Raw genomic sequence first — 22,619 nt, forward strand, 5'->3', positions numbered from 1 at the left:
AAGGTAAGAGTGGGAACTTTCCAAAATACGCTAATTTTGCCATTTAGTCCTGTAAAAAAGGGGGAGGGTCAGGTGTGTAGAGCCTACAGCACAAGCCATACTAATTGTCTATTTGTGGTTTTACCCTCCATCCCTTGAGCAGCATTCTCGGCAAATGCACCATTTCTATGTTAAGCGCAGGTGAACGCAACGTAAAGAGTCACTGCTGGTGTGTGCTTTCTGCAGAGACTCTCATGCCCCTACTGAGAGGAGCACACTGATACCAGAATGCGCACATCCTTTTCGTTGCAGGGCTTACTTTTTATTATTTTGCGTTCTGCTGATGTTTGCAGTACAAGGGAGTGACCGTGTAATTTTATTGCCAGGTTATTGAGCTACAAATTAGATGAAAACTCGTAAAGTAGGAACATTCTTTGCTCTTTTATGATGTGTAATCATATATATATATATATATATATATATATATATATATATATATATATATATATATATATTACCTACTGGCGGTCGCCAGTAGGTAGTTATAGTTAGGATTATTTTGTATAGGGAATTTGCAACATTCTATTGGGAATAACTTTGGCGCCGGTTGAGGAATCTGCCTGAAATTTTCCTCAAATTTGCCTCGCGGCGCTCCGCTCCTTCCCCGGAAGTTTGGGGGGGATTCGTCAAGCGGGGGCCGAGATAAAAGGGGGGTCCCAAAACGTATTTTCTCCATGTTAATTTCCATAGGGCGGTCGAACTCACTTTTAGCCCGAACGGCTGAATGGATTTCCACCAAACTTGGCAAAATTGTAGGGACTGGTAGCCCGATGTGCCTTTGCTATGTCTCAAGATATGTGCTCCAGTGGATTTTGAGTAATTTAGCTTCAAAAAAATATATATATATCTATAAGCGCGCCCCGATACGAACCAGCGCGCTACGCGAGTTCGCGCGCGGAAAGCTGATTGGCTCTCGGGTGTCTGTCAACATTCCAAACAGTCCAGAGCGGCCGCCATCTTGTGTCTCGATAGGATCGAGACACAAGAGGTGGCAAAAACAAAGGGGGAAATTACCATGTAGGGTCCATAAAAGGGCCCCGCGGGACAACATTTTTTTTTTTTCGATTTAAGCGGGGGGAGCGCCCGGTACGCGCTCCGGGGAGCGTACCATGGGGGAAAAAGAATGAGATTTGTTTTTATAAATTGGAGGTAGTTCTAAAAAGAACTGTTTTTTTATTCTTTTTGTTTTATATATATTTTTTTTTTGAACATTTTTTACTTTTTTTGGCTTTTATGAACAGTTTTATATTTTTTTGTAATTTTTATGGGGAGAAACAAAAAACAGGGAATTGTAAACGGCTCAACTGGAGCAAAAAAAAACAGGAAAAAAATTAAGTTTTTTTTCTGCAGATATGGTTATCTCCTGCACGGTTGATTAGGTTTATACTTTTTTCGCCATATGTAATTGTAGTCCCACAATAGATACAAACAATTTTAAAACATCCAAACTTGGGGCCTCATTAGGATCGCGGACGGACTTGCGTCCGTCCGCGACCCCAGAGCAGGAGGGAACCTCCGCATGGCAAGCGGAGTTCCCTCCTGTGCAATTAGGATGTGACCGCCACCCTGGCGGTCACATCCTCTATTTTTAACATTGCCGCGGGTGCTGCTTCAAGCTGCACCCGCAGCAATGTTAAAAATGCAGGTGCTGCATTTGTATGCAGAAAGAGGCAGGCACCCCGCGGTGCCTGTCGCTTTCCGCATACAAATGCAGGGGGGTACCATAGGTACCCCCTATGTGCACCCCCCACCCCCCCTTCACCTAGGGGGCCCGCAACGGGCCCCCGCAGTGAAGTTACACATGCTTTTCCACGGCGGAAAACGCGCCACGGAAAAGCATCTGAAACAGGCCATCCTAATATGGGGGACGGTGTCTGACAGACACCGTCACCATATTAGAGCTTTTCCACCGCGGTTGTAAGCCAGCCGCGGCGGAAAAGCTGCGGACGGAAACCAGGACCCACCAGCCATCCTAATGTGGCGGTGGGTCTTTGGTGAGTCCGCTGCGGATTTTCCGCATCCTCCGGGCCGGCGGTGGCTTCCGCCGGCCCAGAGGATGCGGAAAATCCGCAATCCTAATAACCCCCATAGTTTGGATGTTTGGGACCATCTCCCTTGCCTCTGGACCCGATGGAGTGGGTTCTTTGCTTGTTGAGGCTCTGGATGAAGATTGGGGAAGGTTTCTGGACAGTTCTCTCACCTCTGCCGCAGAATAGTTGTTAGGATGCTTGCGTTGCATGTGGCGAATCATGGTGTGATTACCAAAAGAATATTTTTTTGTAGGGTTCCCCCTGGAAAGTTCACAGCCACAGATCAGACAAGTCACTTTAGCTGCATTGACTTTCTTATGGCCTCTTGGGAATTTAAAAAACTCCTACACAATGTGCTCTCTCGGTTTGTAAGGGGGATTGTCTTCAGGAAGGAACGTCCTCTCCTCCTCCTCCTCCTCCTCCTCTTCTTCACCACCAATGTGGTGTTGTGGTGGTCCTTGTGGTGGTGCAGATGCTCCTGCTGCTGCTGCTACTGTAGCCATTTCTCTATGAATGAAAACAGGTCTTCCTCACTCAAAGAACAAAGTGAGAATGAGGAAAAAAGGTGGGGGGTTTCATCATTAGCAAACAAAAACTGTCCTGAACCAATGAAAAGTGTTATTTTCAGGTCACATGACCAGGGCTTTCATCATTTGGAAACCAAAACTGTCCTGAACCAATAAAAAGTGTTATTTTTAGGTCACATGACCCGACGCGCTTACGCTACGTGCCCCGGGTCGCATGGTTACGTAGCGCGATCGTATGCGCTCGAGTGCTTCCGGGTGCGCTTACGCCGTGCGTATCACGCGGACGCGGCTACGCGATACGTCACGATGATGTTTTTGTTCGTGGCAAAAGCGCTAACGGGACGCTCACCGGTACGCGCCCTGGGGCGCGCAGCAAGACTGCGCTTACCGGTGCGCTCACCGGGACGCGCACCGGGAGCGCTCCAGGGCAAAAAAACCAAAAAAAAAACATGAACAATATACAGAAAAAAAATAATATTACATAAATATACAATATAGGATTCATTATAAAAAATATTACATTTCATACCTATAGAAATTTGCTATTAAAAAACCTTTGAAATTCACTGAAAAAACATAGGTTTGAGGCCCTATATATTAGTTAGGAATTAGCATTTAACAAACTAATGAAATTCACTGAAAAAAACCATAGGTTTCACACCAGTTATAGTTAGGAATTAGCATTTAAAAAACCTATTAAATTCACTGAAAAAAACATAGGTTCACACCAGTTATAGTTAGCTGGAAATTTTACTGACATAAAACCATTGAAATTCCCACGTTATAGTTGGACTCACTATAACTTGCGCGCCTGCAATGCACTGCTGATGACGTCACATATTACATCACTCATGACATGGTCAGTGACATCAATCATGACATCACTGATGACACCATCCTTGTGACAGACTGACAGACCTCCTTTCAGGGTAATGTAACCCTTGAAACACATATTCAAAAATAGAAACTAACTTTTTCAAAAAAATGGAGATACCCATACCAGATACAACAACCAATTCAGTAATTCCACCATCTATATACACATCCATTCATTCAGCAACAGTTCTATATAGTCACTCATACATATACTCACTCATCATATGTAGTGATACACATATACATCCTGTTACACACCGACAGTCATCCAAAAGTTACTCACACATGCAAATAAACTATTGAACATCCATTTATTTGCATATACAAGTATACACAGACTAGCACATTACTTCTAAGGACACTTACACATACTTACTCTCATAAACAATCACTTAAAGAAACACATACTTATTTAAACAGGAACTCTTACAATCTCTCACTCTCACATATACTTACTTATATACATCAATACTCACATATACTAGAATAAAACATATGTTGTTACTAATAAAGACACTAGTGAGACAGTCATTCACTCACTAACACACACACATATACACACTCATCCACCCTTACAATCCTACACATATGGTGTCTTCAAAACACATACAGTGAGTCAGTCACCAACCCATGCAGCCACTTATAAACAAAAGTGAAACACTGATACATATATTTCAATATTTAAAAGTTACTCGCTAATATATGTATTCACTAAGATACACTTAATAAGCCAGTTAACCAATCAATTTTTTTTTAAAATCCATTTAGACACTTATTTAAACATTTATTCTTCCATCGACCTTTACATATACATAAATAAAACATTTATTTTTCAGAAAGACACACATTCACTGGATGGTGTCATCAGTGATGTCATGATTGATGTCACTGACCATGTCATGAGTGATGTAATATGTGACGTCATCAGCAGTGCATTGCAGGCGCGCAAGTTATAGTGAGTCCAACTAACTATAACGTGGGAATTTCAATGGTTTTATGCCAGTAAAATTTCCAGCTAACTATAACTGGTGTGAAACCTATGTTTTTTTCAGTGAATTTAATAGTTTTTTTTAATTCTAATTCCTAACTATAACTGGTGTGAAACCTATGGTTTTTTCAGTGAATTTCATTGGTTTTTTAAATGTTAATTCCTATATATATATATATATATATATATATATATATATATATATATATATATATATATATATATATATATATATATATATATATATATATATATATATATAATGATACTCTCCTAGTAGATGATGGAGAATTTTCATGTTTTGTTTTGAATAAATTCTACGCCTTGGACACTAATAACTGGTCTGGTGATTCCTTGGGCTTAGTATTGTATTTGGGCATGACAGGGGTCTATGCGTGAAGGATGATGGAAAGTGGAGCTAGGTGGAGAGAGTGAGTGTCATGTTGTGCGCACACTATGATCAGACGCCCCCACGACTAGAGGAGGTGCGCCCTTAGTTGCGCCACGGGACCGAGTCGATCTCCCTGTGGGCTAGAGAGGTGGGGGGACTGCATTTGACGTATGGGCTGGGATGGACCCTCTGACGAAAAGGAAACCGAATCCGAAGGGGGCTATTTAAGAGGGTACGTCCTGGGTCTCCTCCTCTTTGTCTCCCGGGACCCTCTTGAGGTAGCTGCACGAGCGTCAACAACCACCCACCCACTCGGCAGGATAGCTAGTCTGGTGGCGGAGCGCTGACAGACACAACAAATGGGGTTCAGTGCCTGGAGGTACCCCCAGGAGGGGGTAAAATTGCAGTGTGCTTTAGAATGGTGGGGAGGAGGGACTGGCCTGACGGTGGTCCTCGACTCTACTGCCCTAACCTGCCAGTTATGGACTGAGGTCAACCTTTGGGAGGCTGTCTGTGTTCAGGTATCCCCGGCGGGCCGGTGCGCTATGTGGTGCTCTGGATTTCAAGATGTAATTTTCAACAATTTGTAATTGTTTGCTGTAGCGCATTGGGGCCCAACGGCGCAATGTGCGCAGTGAAGAGTTCAAGTGTATGTCAACTTGATACAATGATTATCTTTTAAGTGATTCTTAATTCCTTACTGCCTTAACATGATACTGACGTGAGAGTGTGATGCCATGTACAATCATATATATATCCAAATAGGAGACGGAGTGTGATGCTATGTATAATCATCTATATATATCCAAGTAGAATAATGGTACTCTCCTAGTAGATGGTGGAGAATTTTCATGTTTTTATTTGAATAAATTCTACGCCTTGGACACTAATAACTGGTCTGGTGATTCCTTGGGCTTAGTACTGTATATGGGCATGGCAGGGGCCTGTGCGGTGATGGATGATGGAAAGTGGAGCTAGGTGGAGAGAGAGAGTGTCATGTTGTGCGCACACTATGAAAGTTACTTTTTCTTTGCATGAAAAGATCCACATCTTTCACAGGACGTCAGTGTGTTTTGAAATGTATTATCATTCAAAAAAAGTTAGTCTTTCATTTAGCAGAATGTTGGTCATTCAGTATTTCTGTTACCCACTTGATGGGTCGATGCCTGCTATGTCTGCCTTTTTTTGTTGCAGAAGGGTGCATATGTATGCCATTTTGCTGTTTATATTTGAATGTGTTACCGTTGCATTACATGCATTCCTGTGAATATTTATCAACTAAGGTACTATGCTAACCTTGCTTTAAGTGTTATATTGCACCTCTCTTTAGCTGTACTAAAATACTCTATGCTGTATAGCTATTTTTTAGATGAACAATGGTTAGAATGTATCGATAATTTTTGATTCATTCTTTTTAATTGCTGATTATGCCTGTGTTAGTCAACTTGTGAATGTTTCTGTAAATGGGTCCATTGTTAGTGTACAGCAACATGATCCAATTTTAAACACTACTATTTCTATGTGAACACCTGTTCCTATGTGTATACCACCTACCTCTGTGTTATTCGCAAACTGCGACCATCAAGATGCTATGTTGCAGACTTTATAACAAAAAAAATTTGCAGTACCTTTTTTTTGAAGACCCCTTTTTCAAAGTTGCTCTCTGTAATTTCCACATATGTCTGCTAGTTCCACTTTTATGGTGAAGATTGTGGCGGATTTTACTGCACCAGTCATGTCACAGTTTCTTTGGTCGTTTTATGTTTTTTAAAATTGAGCAGCATGGTTGTAGGATATTTTTTTGACATAACTGTATTTCTCAACAATCATTTGCAATGCAATAGGTCTTGCATTTGTGAGAGTTGGAGCTATTGGCATTTTAAATGACAATGACTTTATTAATTTGTTTTTAAAACCTGCCAGCTGTGCATAAACACGTACTTTGTAGGTATAGTCCTTGCTTACGAGAAGCAAGGCTGGCAGTAAAGAGACTGTCAGCCTTACTTCTCATAAGCATGGACTATAAGTACAAAGTGCTTGTTTACGTACAGCTTGCAGGTTTTCAAACGCATAAATAAAAGGCATTGTCATTTACAATGCAAACAACAACTTAAAGTTTCGCCAATGCGAGACCTATTGCATTGCAAATGCTTGTTACACCTGTGTTCTTGCCTGCTCGGCATATACTGTCGCACACCCAAAGACTGTGTTTCTGTGGTGATGCCAGGGCTGCTGCCCGGCAATGTGATCTGGGACCTTAGAATGTGTGCCCGTGTGTGTCCATTTACTCACACTGCCTGTCTCCCCCACAGCTCCGAGCGCCAAGGAGAGCTTCCTGCTGCTGTCCCTACACAACAGACTGAGGAGCAGAGTGCACCCGCCTGCTGCTAACATGCAGAAAATGGTGAGTAGGCCCGGCTTTCTCCATGACTGCGCGCCTCGCGCGCCCATGACGGCTCCTAGCGGCAAAGACAAGTAATGACCGCATATGAGGCGGGGCACGCGCGAGGGAGCGAGGCTCGGATAATCCGCTCGCGCCAGTGAGGCTGTGATAAGATTGGGTGTACAGACCTTGGCCAGGAACTCCCGCCAGTGAGGCCTTGTCAGACCTTTGCCAGGGAAAATTACCTTGGCAGAGACTTGTGCTACGGGGCTAAAGACGGGGGTGGGGATCGACTGCTGGCATCCCTCCCGTTGCACCTGCTCTACACACTCTCTGTTATTGGTGGGAAACCAGAATGTTTGGACATGGGCCTGTGAGAAAGTTTGACCAATCTAATCCTGTTTGTTCCCTTGGAAAGTTATTTAAAACACGTTTCACTCTTCACCAGTGGTAGGTGCAGACATCTGGCGTCATATCTCCTCCTACACGTCTGTTGCTTCACATTTCTGGCTTGAGACTCAAAAGGGCACTGCAGGTCAGGAACGATGCACAGTGTGGTATGTTGAGCCACAATAGTCTGACTCCTTTAATTCACACATACACCTCTTGTACCCAGCGCCTGTCTGGAAACCAAAATGTGCCATGGCAAGTGTTCCATACAACCCTACACCGCAGATAATAGTGAGTAGAAAGAGTTAATGGAAAGGAAAATGCCAGAGTGGCCTCTGATGATTGACACGGGCATATGCAGGCTTTGGTGCCACTTTCTTAACTCTGCGACCTTGATGTATGCCAGTCCGTGCCCCTTCGCATGGCATACTTCTTGCTATATTTCAGTCTCATCAAGCTGCCCTCTTAAGCAAGTACAGGTACAGCAGACATAGTTTGTTTACCTGATATTGCTGCTAATGTTTCACACGCCCGTTCATCCCCAATGTCCAAGTCAGCACAGTGTGAATGAACATCTTTTCAGTGCTATCTATGCTAAAGTGCTTTTCGTTTGTCTGCCACATGAGGTATCATACCCAAATCCTCATCCTCCCTTTACTTTTAGCCCTCCTGCCTTTACGTACATAAAGTGCATATTCTATATTGTAAACATGTAGGAAGCCTCCTTTCCATCGCTGAAAGGTCGGGGATAAAGGGTCAAACCAGTGATGGATTCAAATTAATTTGAAAATACTGATTTTTCTAATAATCTAATACAGTGTAATAGACGGCTACAAGGGCTATACCGATTGCTAAAGGTTCCCTCCCGACTTATATTTTGAAGCCTCAGAAGATGGCCTATTACAAGGTGAGGACATTCAACCTCAGGTATAGCCGAGGCATTATGAAAACAGGGCTTTTAGAACATTGACACCCCTCAGGATAAAATATCCAAGAGGTATTGTGGCTGATGTAATTATTGGCAGACTCCATGGCACAGTACTTTACTTCTACCATCGCATGGGTACACAGCCCTCCTTATTTAGAGATGTCAGCTGCCCTGCAGGGCTGTATAGCATAACCAGGAACCATCAACATAATGGAGACGTAGATCAAATGTAAAACGTTTTTCTATTTTCAAATAGAAAATCCCAAAGCGGGATTTTCTTTTTGAAAATACTGAAAACAGTGGCCCCTTGCCATGAGAGCATTTTTCCAAGTCGAGGGGGTAATTTAAAAGGTTTCACTACCTCTTAGTCCCATGTGTTTCACTGTGGTGGTGGGCGGTGAAAACTGGCCATGCGTTCGCTCAATCTAAATACTGCGTTCGGACACATGGCCAAACCTCTGACAACCTTTACTCCATCTGGCAGTCGGAGGTGTTTGTAAGCTGTGGAGAAGAAAGTAGTCTCTGTCATCTATACACTTAAGGGCCGCTCAACTCTATATGAGACAGGCGGACCTTCAGGTTGGTAAAAAGGGTACACCATCGCAACAGAGTCCCATTTACTCTAATCTATAAATCAAGCCCGTAGTCTAAGCTCCAGAAGAAGACCTCTAACAAATGGTATAGCCAGAAGCAGAACAGTTATAATGCTATCATAATATTTCAGAGGCGAAGAAAGAAAAGCAAGAAAGAGAGAAAAGAAAGAGGATGAGAGAGAGGAGTAGACGAGAAGGAAAAATAGCTGGACTGTAGAGTGTCAGAAGAAAAAGTGAAGGGAAGAAAGATAGGAAGGTGAGAGAGCCAAATGTAAGAGGAGAACAGAAGGGTGGGTAGAATATGGGACAATTGAAATACATTACAGGCTAAAGAGAATGGGAGATAGAGGGCATTATAAGAGAAAGGTTAAAGAGCGGTGTAAGAGTTCTCACAGCTAAACATGTAGCAGTGAAGTAATACAAGTCCCTGCAGCACCTTCACTTCAGAGACTGCGCCCTTCAGGGGTACAGTCCTCAAACCAAGACCTTTGTGTATCTAGAAGACAGGCACTCTATGTGACAGTTCAAGGCCCCTCACTAGAATTTGCCCATAGACCTCTTTGTTTTGTTTTACGGTACTGACCTGCAGGGCCTACCACTAAACATACATGAGATTCTGCACACATCTCTGCCAGTCTTCACTTACAGTACCTTGTCTTACTTTATAATGAAGACACCACATTCATTTTCACTAATCCCAGTGTACTGCTCCACTACACGCACACCGTATACACCAAACAGACCAAATCCAGTCCTGACTACAAGCACAGCTCTACATTTAATGCCCTACAGAGGCATCTTCTGATTGGCTAACGGACGTCACATACATCTCAGCCGATCCCCACCAGCAGCACTCCATACTGTTCTGTTACATGGGCTCCATGCACAGCTTAGCCAATTCTGAATTGAAACCTAGACTGCTATATGTGCACTGGGCCTCCTCGTGGCTGCATGTCAGACCAATAGCAAAAATATTGTCTAGCAGAAATATAGCCTCCTAAATATTGTTCACAAAGATGGCACTCCTTTGGGTGTAGATTTTCCAATCCCTCCAATGGAGCGATATTTTTGTAAACAATATTTCGGACAAAATGTTCAGTCAGTTAATATTTGTCCATAGTATTCTGGTACTAGACCCTTCAGTAACTGTTTAGCCAATCCTGACCTGAAGCCAGGTTTCATAGGGCTTTAAAGGGAGTTCAGCCAATGTTTTTAATCTTCACCTGGAACAGAATTTTTGATTTAGGCACTGAATCTCAACTCTGCTCTGAAACTACATCTCAAATTTGACCAGCAGAATCCAATACAGAAATATGTCTCTTACAGTTGTTCTGTGAAATACTGACTGCCGGGTCCCCTTATCATTCTACTACTGGGACAAAACACTTGGCTCCCCACACACCTCTAGCCAGATCTGCAGCACTACCTGCTACTCTGAAAGTAGGCGCCCACACACCATTGATGTCAATTCACCTCCACTACACATGAACTTCTGCAAAATCATATTTTTTCCTTTATAGCACAACAATTCTTTCTCGTTGTGCTTTAAAATTTGTTAAGGATTTGTTAAAGCAATTTTTTAATACTTTTGAAGACATTTATTCTATCTGCTGCTGTAAGGTTTACATTCCAAGTGGAGAAATACTGGACTTTGCCACTGTTTCTATTTTTTACCTGGTTTCACAAAACCAATTTCGGCCCTGCAGATGAAATGCCCCGATGGCATCCTTAACCCTAATAAGAAATCTTAAAATGTGACATAAAATGTAGAAATCGGGAGATCTGAAGATTGTTTTGCCTTTTTACAGGTATTTTGAGTTTGTGTTCCATTTTAACATTAATAAATAAATAAATAAATAAACCCCACCAAATATTGCACAAGTGTACCTTAGACATAGGAGTCTCATGCTGTCACTTTCTCTGTCTTAGGAGTGGAGTGAAAAGCTCACCCTCCTGGCACTGGAGCGGGCAGCGGCCTGCCATCTGGATGGTCAGCACCTGAGCAGGACCCACGCTCAGCACATCGGCTGGAATATCCTCCTTCTCCCTCTGGGAGCTATGAGTTTCTCCGAAGTCATTGAGCTGTGGTTTAGGGAAAAGGAGCAGTACAACTTCCACACCGCCCAGTGTATAGATAACACCACCTGTAGCCACTACACTCAGGTAAGTGGAGAACATGACAACTAGTGTGTCTCAGTCAAGTGATTCACTCACTTAGTCATGAAGACGAGCACGTTCTATATTGAGTGAAGCAGTGCCAAACACACTCTGAATCTATTTGGAATTAATAAGAACAGAATACCTCCACCAGTGGTTGTATGTGCTTACTGCCTGCTGAAAAAAACATTCGACCAAGTTCATTGGGGATTCCTTTGGAAATACTTGGACTTAGTACTAATTCTCGTTGTTTCTATTAAAAGCGTGCAATAACTATGAATCATCCCTGGGACTAGGGTGTGTATTAGTGGCGATTTGACATGATATTGTTATTAAAATTAGCATGTATGAGGGAACTCCCTTCTTGCCTTTGCTTTTTGCAAAGGCTCCATAAAGATTGCAGCAATGCTGTGCAAGGATAACGAGCTTGGGCTAAAAAGATCAAATAACTGAAAAAGGAAAGTGTTAATATGTGCTGTTAGATGGTTGTTGATAACATCTGACATGGCTAGGGTAACTAATGAGTGAGGATTCTGGTCACAGGTAAAATGAGGCAAGAGAGATGCTTTTTTAGAATCAGTTACCTAATTTCCAAGAGATAAAACATTACAAAATTAGGTATTTTGGGATCCATTTCTTTGCCGTTAAGGAAGTAATATTTTTTAATATCCCAAGCAAGCAAACCCCTAATGTGGACAATGTAAGTTCCCTCTTGCTCCAGTTAAATACCTAAAGCTTTTACTTCCTATTTCAACATGGCCATGTCATCTTTGAATGGTGTGCATCTAGAATTGGAAAATGTGTCTGAAGGGGGAACATTTTCAGGAAGGCATGATGGCTATCAGCTCCTGGATGGATCACAACTGCTTCATGGTCTTCGGTAAATTGACCCCGTCTTGGTCCCCAGTATGGTGGCCTTCGGACCTAGGAGCCCCCCCAACACTGGTCACCAAAGTCAGGAACTTAGGGGTATTATTTGACAATAACTTGTCATTTCTGAGCCATGCTAATGCAGTAGTTTCTGCATCCTTTTATACTCTTAAGATGGTTAAGAAACTACTGCCTTTCCTTCCTCCCAGTGCAGGCAAAACCCTTATGTGCACCTTAGTACTTTCTAAGATCGATTACTGTAATGGTCTGTTACTAAACGCCCAAGAACAAGTCCTTAACAAGATGCAACTAATTCAGAACGCGACTGTTAGAATTCTGACCTGCACATCAAAATTCTCTTCCATCACCCCCATTGTTCGCCAACTTCAATGGCTCCCGGTCAGGAGTCGCACCAAATTTAAGGTGCTGTGTATCACTTATAAAGCCATGAATAACATAGGGCCAGAATAAAAAAAAAAAAAGCCTTGTGTGTATACACCCCCAAAAAAGCCTTACGCTCATCCTCAGCCCACTTGCTCCCAATCCCGCGAACAAAAAAGTGAACTGGGGAGACAGACGATTTATAGTGTCTGTCTCCAGATTTTGGAACTCTCTCCTCCGTATATAAAAAACAGTCCCTCCTTAATGACATTTCGGAAACAATTAAAAACATGACTTTTTAATCAATAATAAGTCAGGGCTCCCCTTCAGCATATGATTTGAGCAGCGCTGAGACACCTCGGGGTATTTGCGCGCTATATAAATTGTATAAATAAATAAAAATGCAGAGGAGTCAACCTTGAAACTGACCAAATCTTGGAAGAAAGGGGCATGAATGGCTAGACCAGAATACTAATATTATTTCTGGGCAACAATTCCTTGTTGTTCCAGAGATGTTCCCCAGTCAAGTTTTGACTCTCACGAAGGAGGGTTTCTGGTGGATTCCTCTAGTGAAGAATGATTAAAGTCCCAATAAGGAGATGCAAAAGACTTGGTCAGCGATATAGACTCCGTTTAAGGTTCTAGCTTTCAGGAAATATTTTGTTTTATAGGAAGATCAACAATTCTTGTAAGGGCACTTCAAATATCAGAAGAAAGGAATTGGATTCTTTTGCAAAAAATCATTTGTTTAATGGCGGTACAGTTAAAGAGCAGAATCTCTTTCTTTTGACACTTGAAACCTAAATTTCAATTATTATCACTGACTCAAAATGGCAAGGAAGAGATAAACCACTTGAATGCACTATTTTTAATACCAACTTTAAGAAAAACTTTGTTGACTTTATGGTATTTTGACAAAGCTATAGTTGATGGTACAGATGCCAAAGAACTCAAGCTTGTAAGAAAGCAGGTATTGAGATATCTAGGAATGTAATGGAGAAGTGGAGCTCATAGACTCTCTCCACTCAGAGAACAACCATGTTTAGGAGGCACCGTTTTACTCATTCTTCTCTTAGACTACACTACAATTACAGTCAATACATTAGTTAATAATGGGGCTTCTGATTTCAAAGTGCAGCGCCTAACCCAGCTTCTGCTGCATATGCTAACTGTTTGCCCCTTGATCGCTTACTTTTGCCAGAGGACAAGCAAAAACAAGTCATACTAGACACTTAGGAATGGTTTGGGAGCATATAACACTGCACTCCCAGTCATTCCCAAGGAACGGGTGATCCACTCCCAGGATAACTGTCCCAAAGAAAACCCCAATTGCAAACAAATATATCAAAGAATAGGGGAGAACCACTCCGTATGTGTTATTTGAGAGTCTAATGTTGCTGAGGCAAAACTTCAGAAAAACAAATTGGTCTTATGCAAGAGTCCAACTTTTTAGTCAAGATACCACGGACAACTGTACATGTGAATCACAAATTGTTTTTTACTTAAATCTTGTTAAACACAAAAAGGACACGGATTCATCTAACGCGTTACGTCCTATGAACAACAGGACTTTTTTAGGGCGGATAAAAAGCATATGAAATAACAATATAAGCAACATCTAAAATTTTCTTAAGTGCACATGTATACAAAACACAGTTTATTTAAAGCACATAACTCAGTAACACGCAAACGACCAGATTACAATCAGTTTAGGATTTAGAACATTAAACAAGTTTAATTCTAACCAATGAAAAAAACACACAGCATATGGTAAATAATGTGAAATTCATAAATATATACCCCGTTTTCACAATAAATAAGTTAATAACCCAGTGTTCATAAGTGATGTCACAGAACATACTATAAAATCATAAAACCTCAAACATGACACGGAGGTGCGGCAACAGATCGCAGCCAGTAAGTTTAAGCACAGCTGTGAGGCTGGAGCAAAGGGCAGCAGCGCTGGAATCTCTGCTGGTGTCGACAGACCAGATCCTGAGGCAAGGGATCCTCAACCAACTCTAGCTCCTCTGAGGAGCCCAAGAGTTATATTGGTGATTTACCTCTTGTGCTTGATGATGTGCCTCTTCTTCTTTTGTGTTTCTAGTAGGAGGACCTCGACTATGACGATGCCGGAGAACTGGAATGCGGTCTAGATTTATGCCTGCTTCTGCTGTCTTAGGCCCTGGCCATAAAGAGCTTAGTTTCCCACTCTTATAGCTTTAGGGTGAATACTCTTACATAACTTTCAGTATTTCACGTAGTGATCAAAACCTAGGAATTACAGACACATAGTGTGAGGATTGGTAATTAACATCAGCCGTTCACAAAGATGACAGGGTTTAAACCCTGACCACTTAGGAGGGGCACAGTAGTTGCCCTTAGTAATGAAGAACATTTGTTGAGAAGAATAGAGCCATCGAACCATGAGTTAATGTCAGCATAAAGGTGGGGTTGTTTAATGGAACCGGGGATGTCACAGGGCAATCACTTCAGATGCCACTTAGACTTGCCACTCCTATCACCAGGGAAGCGCTATGGGAAAATGTTTTCCAGACCATTCTGGCGCTTGGGGGAATAATCAAGAGCTGAGGAATCTGCAGGTAGAAGTATCCATCAGAAGTGGTATGGTATAGATTAGTCAATCGATAAATCAATCTGTTTATTCTGATACAATTCATCCACAACATATGAATGTCAAATTCATAAACTGACAAGCTATATAAAAAAATTAACAGATCATTTTCTTTAAAAAAAAAAAAGCAAATTAAAACATTTAAATTCAGATGTGTTTTAGCAGTCAAGGATAAAATTGCCAAAATGATATGACATACATGTGTATTTTATACATAACTTATCCTAAAACTCAGACAAAAATAACAGCAAGGTTATAAGCCTGATCAACATCTCATATATCTCCTCCTGACTTGCTAGACACAATGAATATATTTGGCAACTCCAAAAGGCCTTATCTGGCCTTTGGTGGATAGGATACTCTGTCAAAATATGGCAGATATCTATTTTGCCATACTGCAAGTGGTGTAGGCTATAATGTACTTACAATATGGCAGAGGTGGCCTACACGCCACATTTCTGACTGAGTATCCTGTACACCAAACTCTTGGCCTGTGTACTTTCTGTCAGGAGTGCCCTTGTTGGCTCCGTCAGAGGAAAGCTTACTCCAAAGGCCTAACAGAGTGCTAGCCATCAGAGTAAGGGTGTTACACCTCCTGCCCTACTTAGAGCAGACGTTCTGATTGACCTTTTTTACTATCTGTCACTGCCCCACAGCCAGGGAAAAAAACCCTAGGTGTAGGGAATTATTAATCTTTTGTTTTAAAAAATCTCTAACTGTACGTAAAATTTTGGAGTTTTGGTATTTGATTTATTGCACTAAGAGTATAACAGGAATAGAGTTGGGTGGGTCCTGATAGTCTAGAAATATGTGAAGAGGCAATATTGGTGTGCCGTGATCAACTCTGCAGTGCATTTGGGCCTCATGGAGCCTCTGGGGATACCGTTTGGATTCACATCAATGGGTTTTCCCTTGGCTCCTTTTGCCTCGCCAGGCAGTGCTATCGACATCACCATTGGTTCCAATACTGATTCCGTAGTGGCCTTCTCCTCCTTTAGTTGCACCCCCCCTTGGGCACTCCTGTAGGTTCCCAAAAACTAGGACTCCACAAATTGCATGTATTCTTGTTCATCAACATTCATTTTATTTTTCAAACTTGATTAATGAAATGACTTCATCATTTCATTATTATTCTTCAATGTTCATTTATTTTTGGCATCGTTGCTTAACTTTGCTCCTATGCATTTCGGGCCTAAAGCCCTTCGTCGGGGAGCATCACTATCATTCAACAAGTATTTGCAATGCAATAGGTCTTGCATTAGGAAAGTTTGAGCCATTGGTATTGTATTTTTTTTATTTTTTATTTTTTATTATGCAGTTCATAGCATGATCAAAGCAAATACAAAAAAGTATATACATTAAATCTATTCACAAGTACATATATATCATAACCAAGAGAGTGAGCAAATATTACAGCCTAACTTGGGCTATCATTAGCTAAATGATCAATCATAGGCTGCCAGATCCTATACCCCAGTTGTTTTTTCTTCAATGATCTAATACCTGGACCTCGTCCTGAAGGGCTGCTCCCCCCCACGCTCCCTCACGCTCCCTGACTCCTGCTAACTGCAGCGCCCAGAGCCCACAGCTGAAGCTGATCTCGAAGCGTGACTCACCTGCATTGCTATCTCGAGATTGGTATCGTAGCTCCGCTTCAGGAATTGCGCGCTGAGCATTTTTAACTATTCAGCTTGCAGCGATTTGTAATTGTGTATTGTTGCCTTCGTTAACGCTCTGTGACCGCAGTATTACTAAACTGTTAGCGCTATCACCTGGTGCCCTTAGAGAGCGCGCTGCTGATTCTGGCTGTGATTGAAAGAATTGCTGGTATTGTTTTATAAGTTTCGTTTTTGCCTCCACCACCATCTTGTGTGTTTTGCTTTCCCCTGACACGCCTCCCGAGACCGCCTCCCAGCTGCCCCTCCCACGCTCCGCCCCCCTCCACTCCCTATTTATGTCAGATGTCCACACGCGCAGCGTCCACGCGCTACGGCCACGCCGAAGGTGCGCCAAAGGTAAGCCCGTCTACGCCCGTCCGCGCCTGGACCGCGCCCAGCGCCAGAGCCCCTGCTCCTCGTAATGTCCACCCCTCCCGCATTTCTTACGATGCCACCACCCTCCTAGCCCTCAACTCCGGCCGTTCCCTCAACTGCGTCCAAGCCACTCCTGGACACACCCATGGTCCCTTTACATGCAACTCCTGCAAGTTCGACGCCACCAAGAACAACTCCTCATCTACGATCACTCAGCTGATATCCGACCCCAACCATCTAAAATGCATCCTGCTCAACACCCGATCGATCCACAGGCACGCCATTGACCTCTGGAATCTACTCGACACCATCTCTCCGGACGTCGCCTTCCTAACTGAAACATGGATGAATGCCTCTTCAGCCCCAGACATCACCATTGCCATCCCGGAAGGCTACAAGATCACTCGCAAGGACCGTACCGGCCACACAGGAGGAGGTATCGCTATCGTCCACAAGAAATCCATCCGCATCTCAACCAGCTCGGACGTCAACCTCGCCAACTCTGAACACCTTCACTTCCAGATCCACATCGACCCCAAAACAACACTCAGAGGCACCCTCTTTTACAGGCCACCAGGACCCCACGCACAGTTTAGTGAAGACATCACGGACTTCATCACTCCACACGCGCTCCCCTCAGAGGATTACATCCTTTTGGGAGACCTCAACTTTCACCTTGAAAAGAACAATGACCGCAACACCACCACCCTTTTGGACAACCTCGCCAACCTCGGACTTAAACAACTTGTCACCACCTCCACCCACATCGCAGGTCACACACTCGACCCTATCTTCACCTCCAGCAAACATGTCTCCTTCAGCCACACCACAGCTCTCCTGTGGACTGACCACAGCTGCGTTCACTTCACCTACAACAAGCCCACCTCCAACAACCACCCCCAACCCACCCTGCAAAGAAACTGGAACAAAATTACCGTCGACCAGATCTCCTCATCGCTTCTTCAAAACCCCCCAGCCCACTCCTCAAACCCAGACCAAGCAGCCACTAACCTCACCCAATGGTTATCCAACACCGCCGACATCTTAGCACCACTGAAAAAAACGACAAATCAAACTAGGCAACAAGAAGGCCTCCTGGTTCAACGATGATCTTAAGAAATCCAAGAAACTCTGCCGCTCCCTTGAGAAGGCCTGGAAAAAAGACCCAACCACCAGCACCAAGGAGTCCTTCAAAAACGCCACCCGCATACACCACCAACTGATCCGAACTGCCAAGAGAGCCGCTTTCAAGGACCGACTAGATAACAACGCCCACAACAGCAAGGAATTATTCAACATCGTCAAGGAATTTACCAACCCCGCGGCCAACTCCAACGACATCACCCCCTCTCAAGCCCTCTGCGACTCCCTAGCCTCATTCTTCCACAACAAAATTGCAGACATCCACAACAGCTTCGACAACCGACCCGAAAACCAACCCTCCCAACCCCCTGCAGGACCCCCACCCCCACTGAACATCCTCAATGACTGGAAGCCAATCTCCACTGAGGACACCATCCGTCTGATGAACTCTATCCACTCAGGATCCCCCACAGACCCATGCCCTCACCACATCTTCAACAAAGCAGACTCCATCATACCACCGCACCTCCGAGACGTCATCAACTGCTCCCTCAACTCCGCAACCTTCCCGGAAAGCTGGAAACATGCCGAACTCAGCGCCCTCCTGAAGAAACCCACAGCTGACCCCACCGAACTCAAAAACTACCGCCCTATCTCACTCCTTCCATTCCCGGCCAAAGTCATCGAGAAAGCGGTCAACAACCAGCTCGCCGCATTCCTCGAAACCAACAAATCCCTCGACTCCTCACAATCCGGCTTTCGAGCCAAGCACAGCACGGAAACCGCCCTCATCGCAGCAAGAGACGACATTCGAACTCTACTGGATAATGGAGACACAGTCGCCCTCATCCTCCTCGACCTCTCCGCAGCCTTCGACACGGTCTGTCATAGCACCCTTTTACAACGCCTCAGAAACGTCGGAATCCATGGAAAAGCACTGGAATGGATCACCTCGTTCCTCACCGGAAGAACCCAGAGAGTCCGCCTCCCACCATTCAAGTCAGAGGCCACTGAAGTCATCTGCGGCGTACCCCAAGGGTCCTCACTCAGCCCCACCCTCTTTAACGTATACATGAGCCCCCTCGCGGCCATCGCACGCCAACACAACCTCAACATCATATCCTACGCCGACGACACTCAACTGATCCTATCACTCACCAAAGACCCGAACACGGCCAAAACCAACCTGCATGAAGGAATGAAAGAAGTAGCCGAATGGATGAAGCACAGCCGTCTAAAACTGAACTCAGACAAAACAGAAGTCCTCATCCTAGGCACCTCCCCCTCCGCCTGGGATAACTCCTGGTGGCCAGAGGCTCTTGGAACAGCACCTATCCCGACGGACCACGCACGCAACCTGGGCGTCATCCTGGACTCCTCATTATCGATGAACAGACAAGTCAACGCCGTTTCTTCATCTTGCTTCAACATTCTTCGCATACTCAAGAAAACATTCCGCTGGATCCCCACCGAAACTAGAAAAACTGTCACTCACGCTCTGGTCACGAGCCGACTGGACTACGGAAACACCCTCTACGGCGGTACCACCGCAAAAATCCAGAAAAAACTCCAACGCATCCAGAACGCTTCAGCCAGGCTCATATTAGACATACCGCGTAAAGAACACATCTCTGGCCACCGGAAAAATCTCAACTGGCTCCCCGTCAATAAGAGGATTACTTTCCGGCTCCTAACCCACGCACACAAAGCACTCTACGAAATCGGACCCGAATGCCTCAACACACGACTGTCCTTCTACACCCCCTCCCGCCAGCTACGATCCTCCAACCAAGCCCTTGCCACTGTACCTCGCATCAACAAAACCACCATGGGAGGTAGATCCTTCTCCTACCTGGCAGCTAAAACCTGGAACTCACTTCCCACTCATCTTCGCCTTACTCAGAACCACCTAGCATTCAGAAAGCAACTTAAAACGTGGTTATTCGACAAGTAATTCCCCTCCCTTCTTCAAGCGCCTTGAGACCCTCTGGGTATGTAGCGCGCTATATAAATTTATTGACTTGACTTGACTTGAATATAAATTAAATTCTAAATTAAATATGTTATAGAACTTTGCCCGCCACATCTCAAATGACGGTGCCTCAGCTTTCAACCACATGGAAGCGATACATAATAGAGCAACTGACATAGCCATAAACAAGAAATACCGATTTTGATAATAAAGTGGCATACTGGCCATTTCTTTCCAGTCCAAACATCATAATTTCTCTAGATATCGAGCCATTGGTATTGTAAATTACACATTTTTTATTTATGTTTTGTTTTTGAAAATAGCGAAATTAATAGCTTTGTCATTTACAATGCCATTAGTTATAACTTTCGCAAATGTGACGCCTATAGCATTTATAATGCAATATGTGTTGTATTTATGTGACTTACATGTATTGATGTTGCAAATAACAATGGCTTTTATTTTTTTTCAATAATTAATACTTAACCCCATAGCTGCTATTAAACATTCCTCCCCAGTGCTGCGCTGTCCATTAGAACTAGTGCTGAATGGACGTTCAATGGTCGTGCGCAGCACTGGGGAGGTAGTGCTGCCGTCGGCCAATGCACCGAGGCAGCACTTAAGGGGTTAAACAAAAGTTATTGTAATTTATAATGGCAGTAGCTTAAAGTTTTGTAAATAACTTTTGTGAAGATTATGTTCAGTGTATTTTATTGTGACGAAAATCCAAGAACAGAAGTGAAATATGAACATCTTTTTGTTACATTTGTAATAAAGCTTGAAACATTGAGAGAACATATTTGAACCAGTTGTTGTTGAATGGTTGCGCAGATTGACGCTGTGGTGGCGCTGAGTGATGTTGTGATGGTGAACAAGTGATGCTGTGGCATTCAGTGATGCTGTGGTAGCGCATAGTGATGTTGTGGTGCCCCTGAGTGATGCTGTGGTGGTGCTGAGTGATGCTATATGCTATGCTATGTTTTGTTTTGCTATCCTATGTTTTGTTTTGTTGTGCTATGTTTTGTTATCCTATGCTTTGATTTGTTATGCTATGCTATGCTGTGTTTTGTTATGCTATTCTATGTTTTGTTATGCTATGCTATGTTTTGCTATGCTATGTTTGTTTTGTTATGCTATGTTTTGTTATGATATGCTATGTTTTGTTGTGTTTTATTATGCAATGCTTTGTCTTGCTATGCTATGTTTTGTTATGCTATGCTATGCTATGTTTTGTTGTGTTTTGTATGCTATGCTATGTTTTGCTATGCTATTATATGTTTTGTTTTGCTATGCTATGTTTTGTTGTGTTTTGCTATGTTTTGTTATGCTATGTGTTGTTGTGTTTTGTTATGCTATGTTTTGTTATGTTATGCTATGTTTTGTTATGCTGTTTTGTTATCCTATGCTTTGTTTTGTTATGCTATGCTATGTTTTGTTATGCTATGCTTTGTTGTGTTTTGCTATGCTATGCTTTGTTATGCTATGCTATGTTTTGTTATGCTATGCTATGTTTTGTTGTGTTTTATTATGCTATGCTTTGTTTTGCTATGCTATGTTTTGTTATGCTATGTTTTGTTATGCTATGCTAAGCTTTGTTTTGTTATGCTATGTTGTGTTTTGTTATGCTATGCTATGTTTTGTTGTGTTTTGTTATGCTATGCTATGTTTTGCTATGCTTTGCTATGTTTTGTTATGTATGCTATGCTATGTTTTGTTATGCTTTGTTTTGCTATGCTATGCTTTGTTTTGTTATGTTATGCTATGTTTTGTTATCTTATGCTATGTTTTGTTCTGCTATGTTTTGTTGTGTTTTTTATGCTATGTTTTGTTATACTATGCAATGTTTTGTTTTGCTATGCTTTGTTATGTTATGCTATGCTTTGTTATGTTATGCTATGCTTAGTTTTTTATGCTATGTTTTGTTATGCTATGTTATGTTTTGTTGTGTTTTGTTATGCTATGCTATGCTTTGTTGTGTTTTGCTATGCTATGTTTTGTTTTGCTATCCTTTGCTTGGTTTTGTTATGCTATGCTATGTTTTGCTATCCTATGCTTTTTTTTGTTATGCTACGCTGTGTTTTGTTATGCTATGCTATATTTTGTTATGCTATGCTGGTGAGGGTGTGTGAGGGTGAGTGAGGGTGTGTGAGGGTGTGAGGGTGAGGGTTGTGAAGGTGAGGGGGTGTGAGGGTGAGGGGTGTGAGGGTGAGAAGGTTGTGAGGGTGAGGGTGTGAAGGGGTGTGAGGGTGAGAGTGTGAGGGTGAGGGGGTGTGAAGGTGTGTGAGGGTGAGGGTGTGCGAGGGTGAGGGAGGGTGAGGGTGTCAGGGTGAGGGAGGGTGAGAG

The 22,619-nt window shown here is 43.1% G+C and overlaps 1 protein-coding gene across 1 annotated transcript in view; it reads left to right on the forward strand.

Moving 5' to 3' along the window:
• LOC147677619 (C-type lectin domain family 18 member A-like) overlaps positions 1 to 22,619 on the forward strand; it is a 226,248-nt gene that overhangs the window by 56,585 nt on the left and 147,044 nt on the right. Inside the window, exons 2-3 of the mRNA XM_086945571.1 lie at positions 7,164 to 7,255; positions 11,075 to 11,308. Of these exons, the coding sequence (XP_086801697.1) occupies positions 7,164 to 7,255; positions 11,075 to 11,308 (326 nt within the window). The remainder of the gene's footprint in view (positions 1 to 7,163; positions 7,256 to 11,074; positions 11,309 to 22,619) is intronic.

Source organism: Lissotriton vulgaris, chromosome 12 (assembly GCF_964263255.1).
Source record: "Lissotriton vulgaris chromosome 12, aLisVul1.2, whole genome shotgun sequence".
NCBI classification, from domain to species: domain Eukaryota; kingdom Metazoa; phylum Chordata; class Amphibia; order Caudata; family Salamandridae; genus Lissotriton; species Lissotriton vulgaris.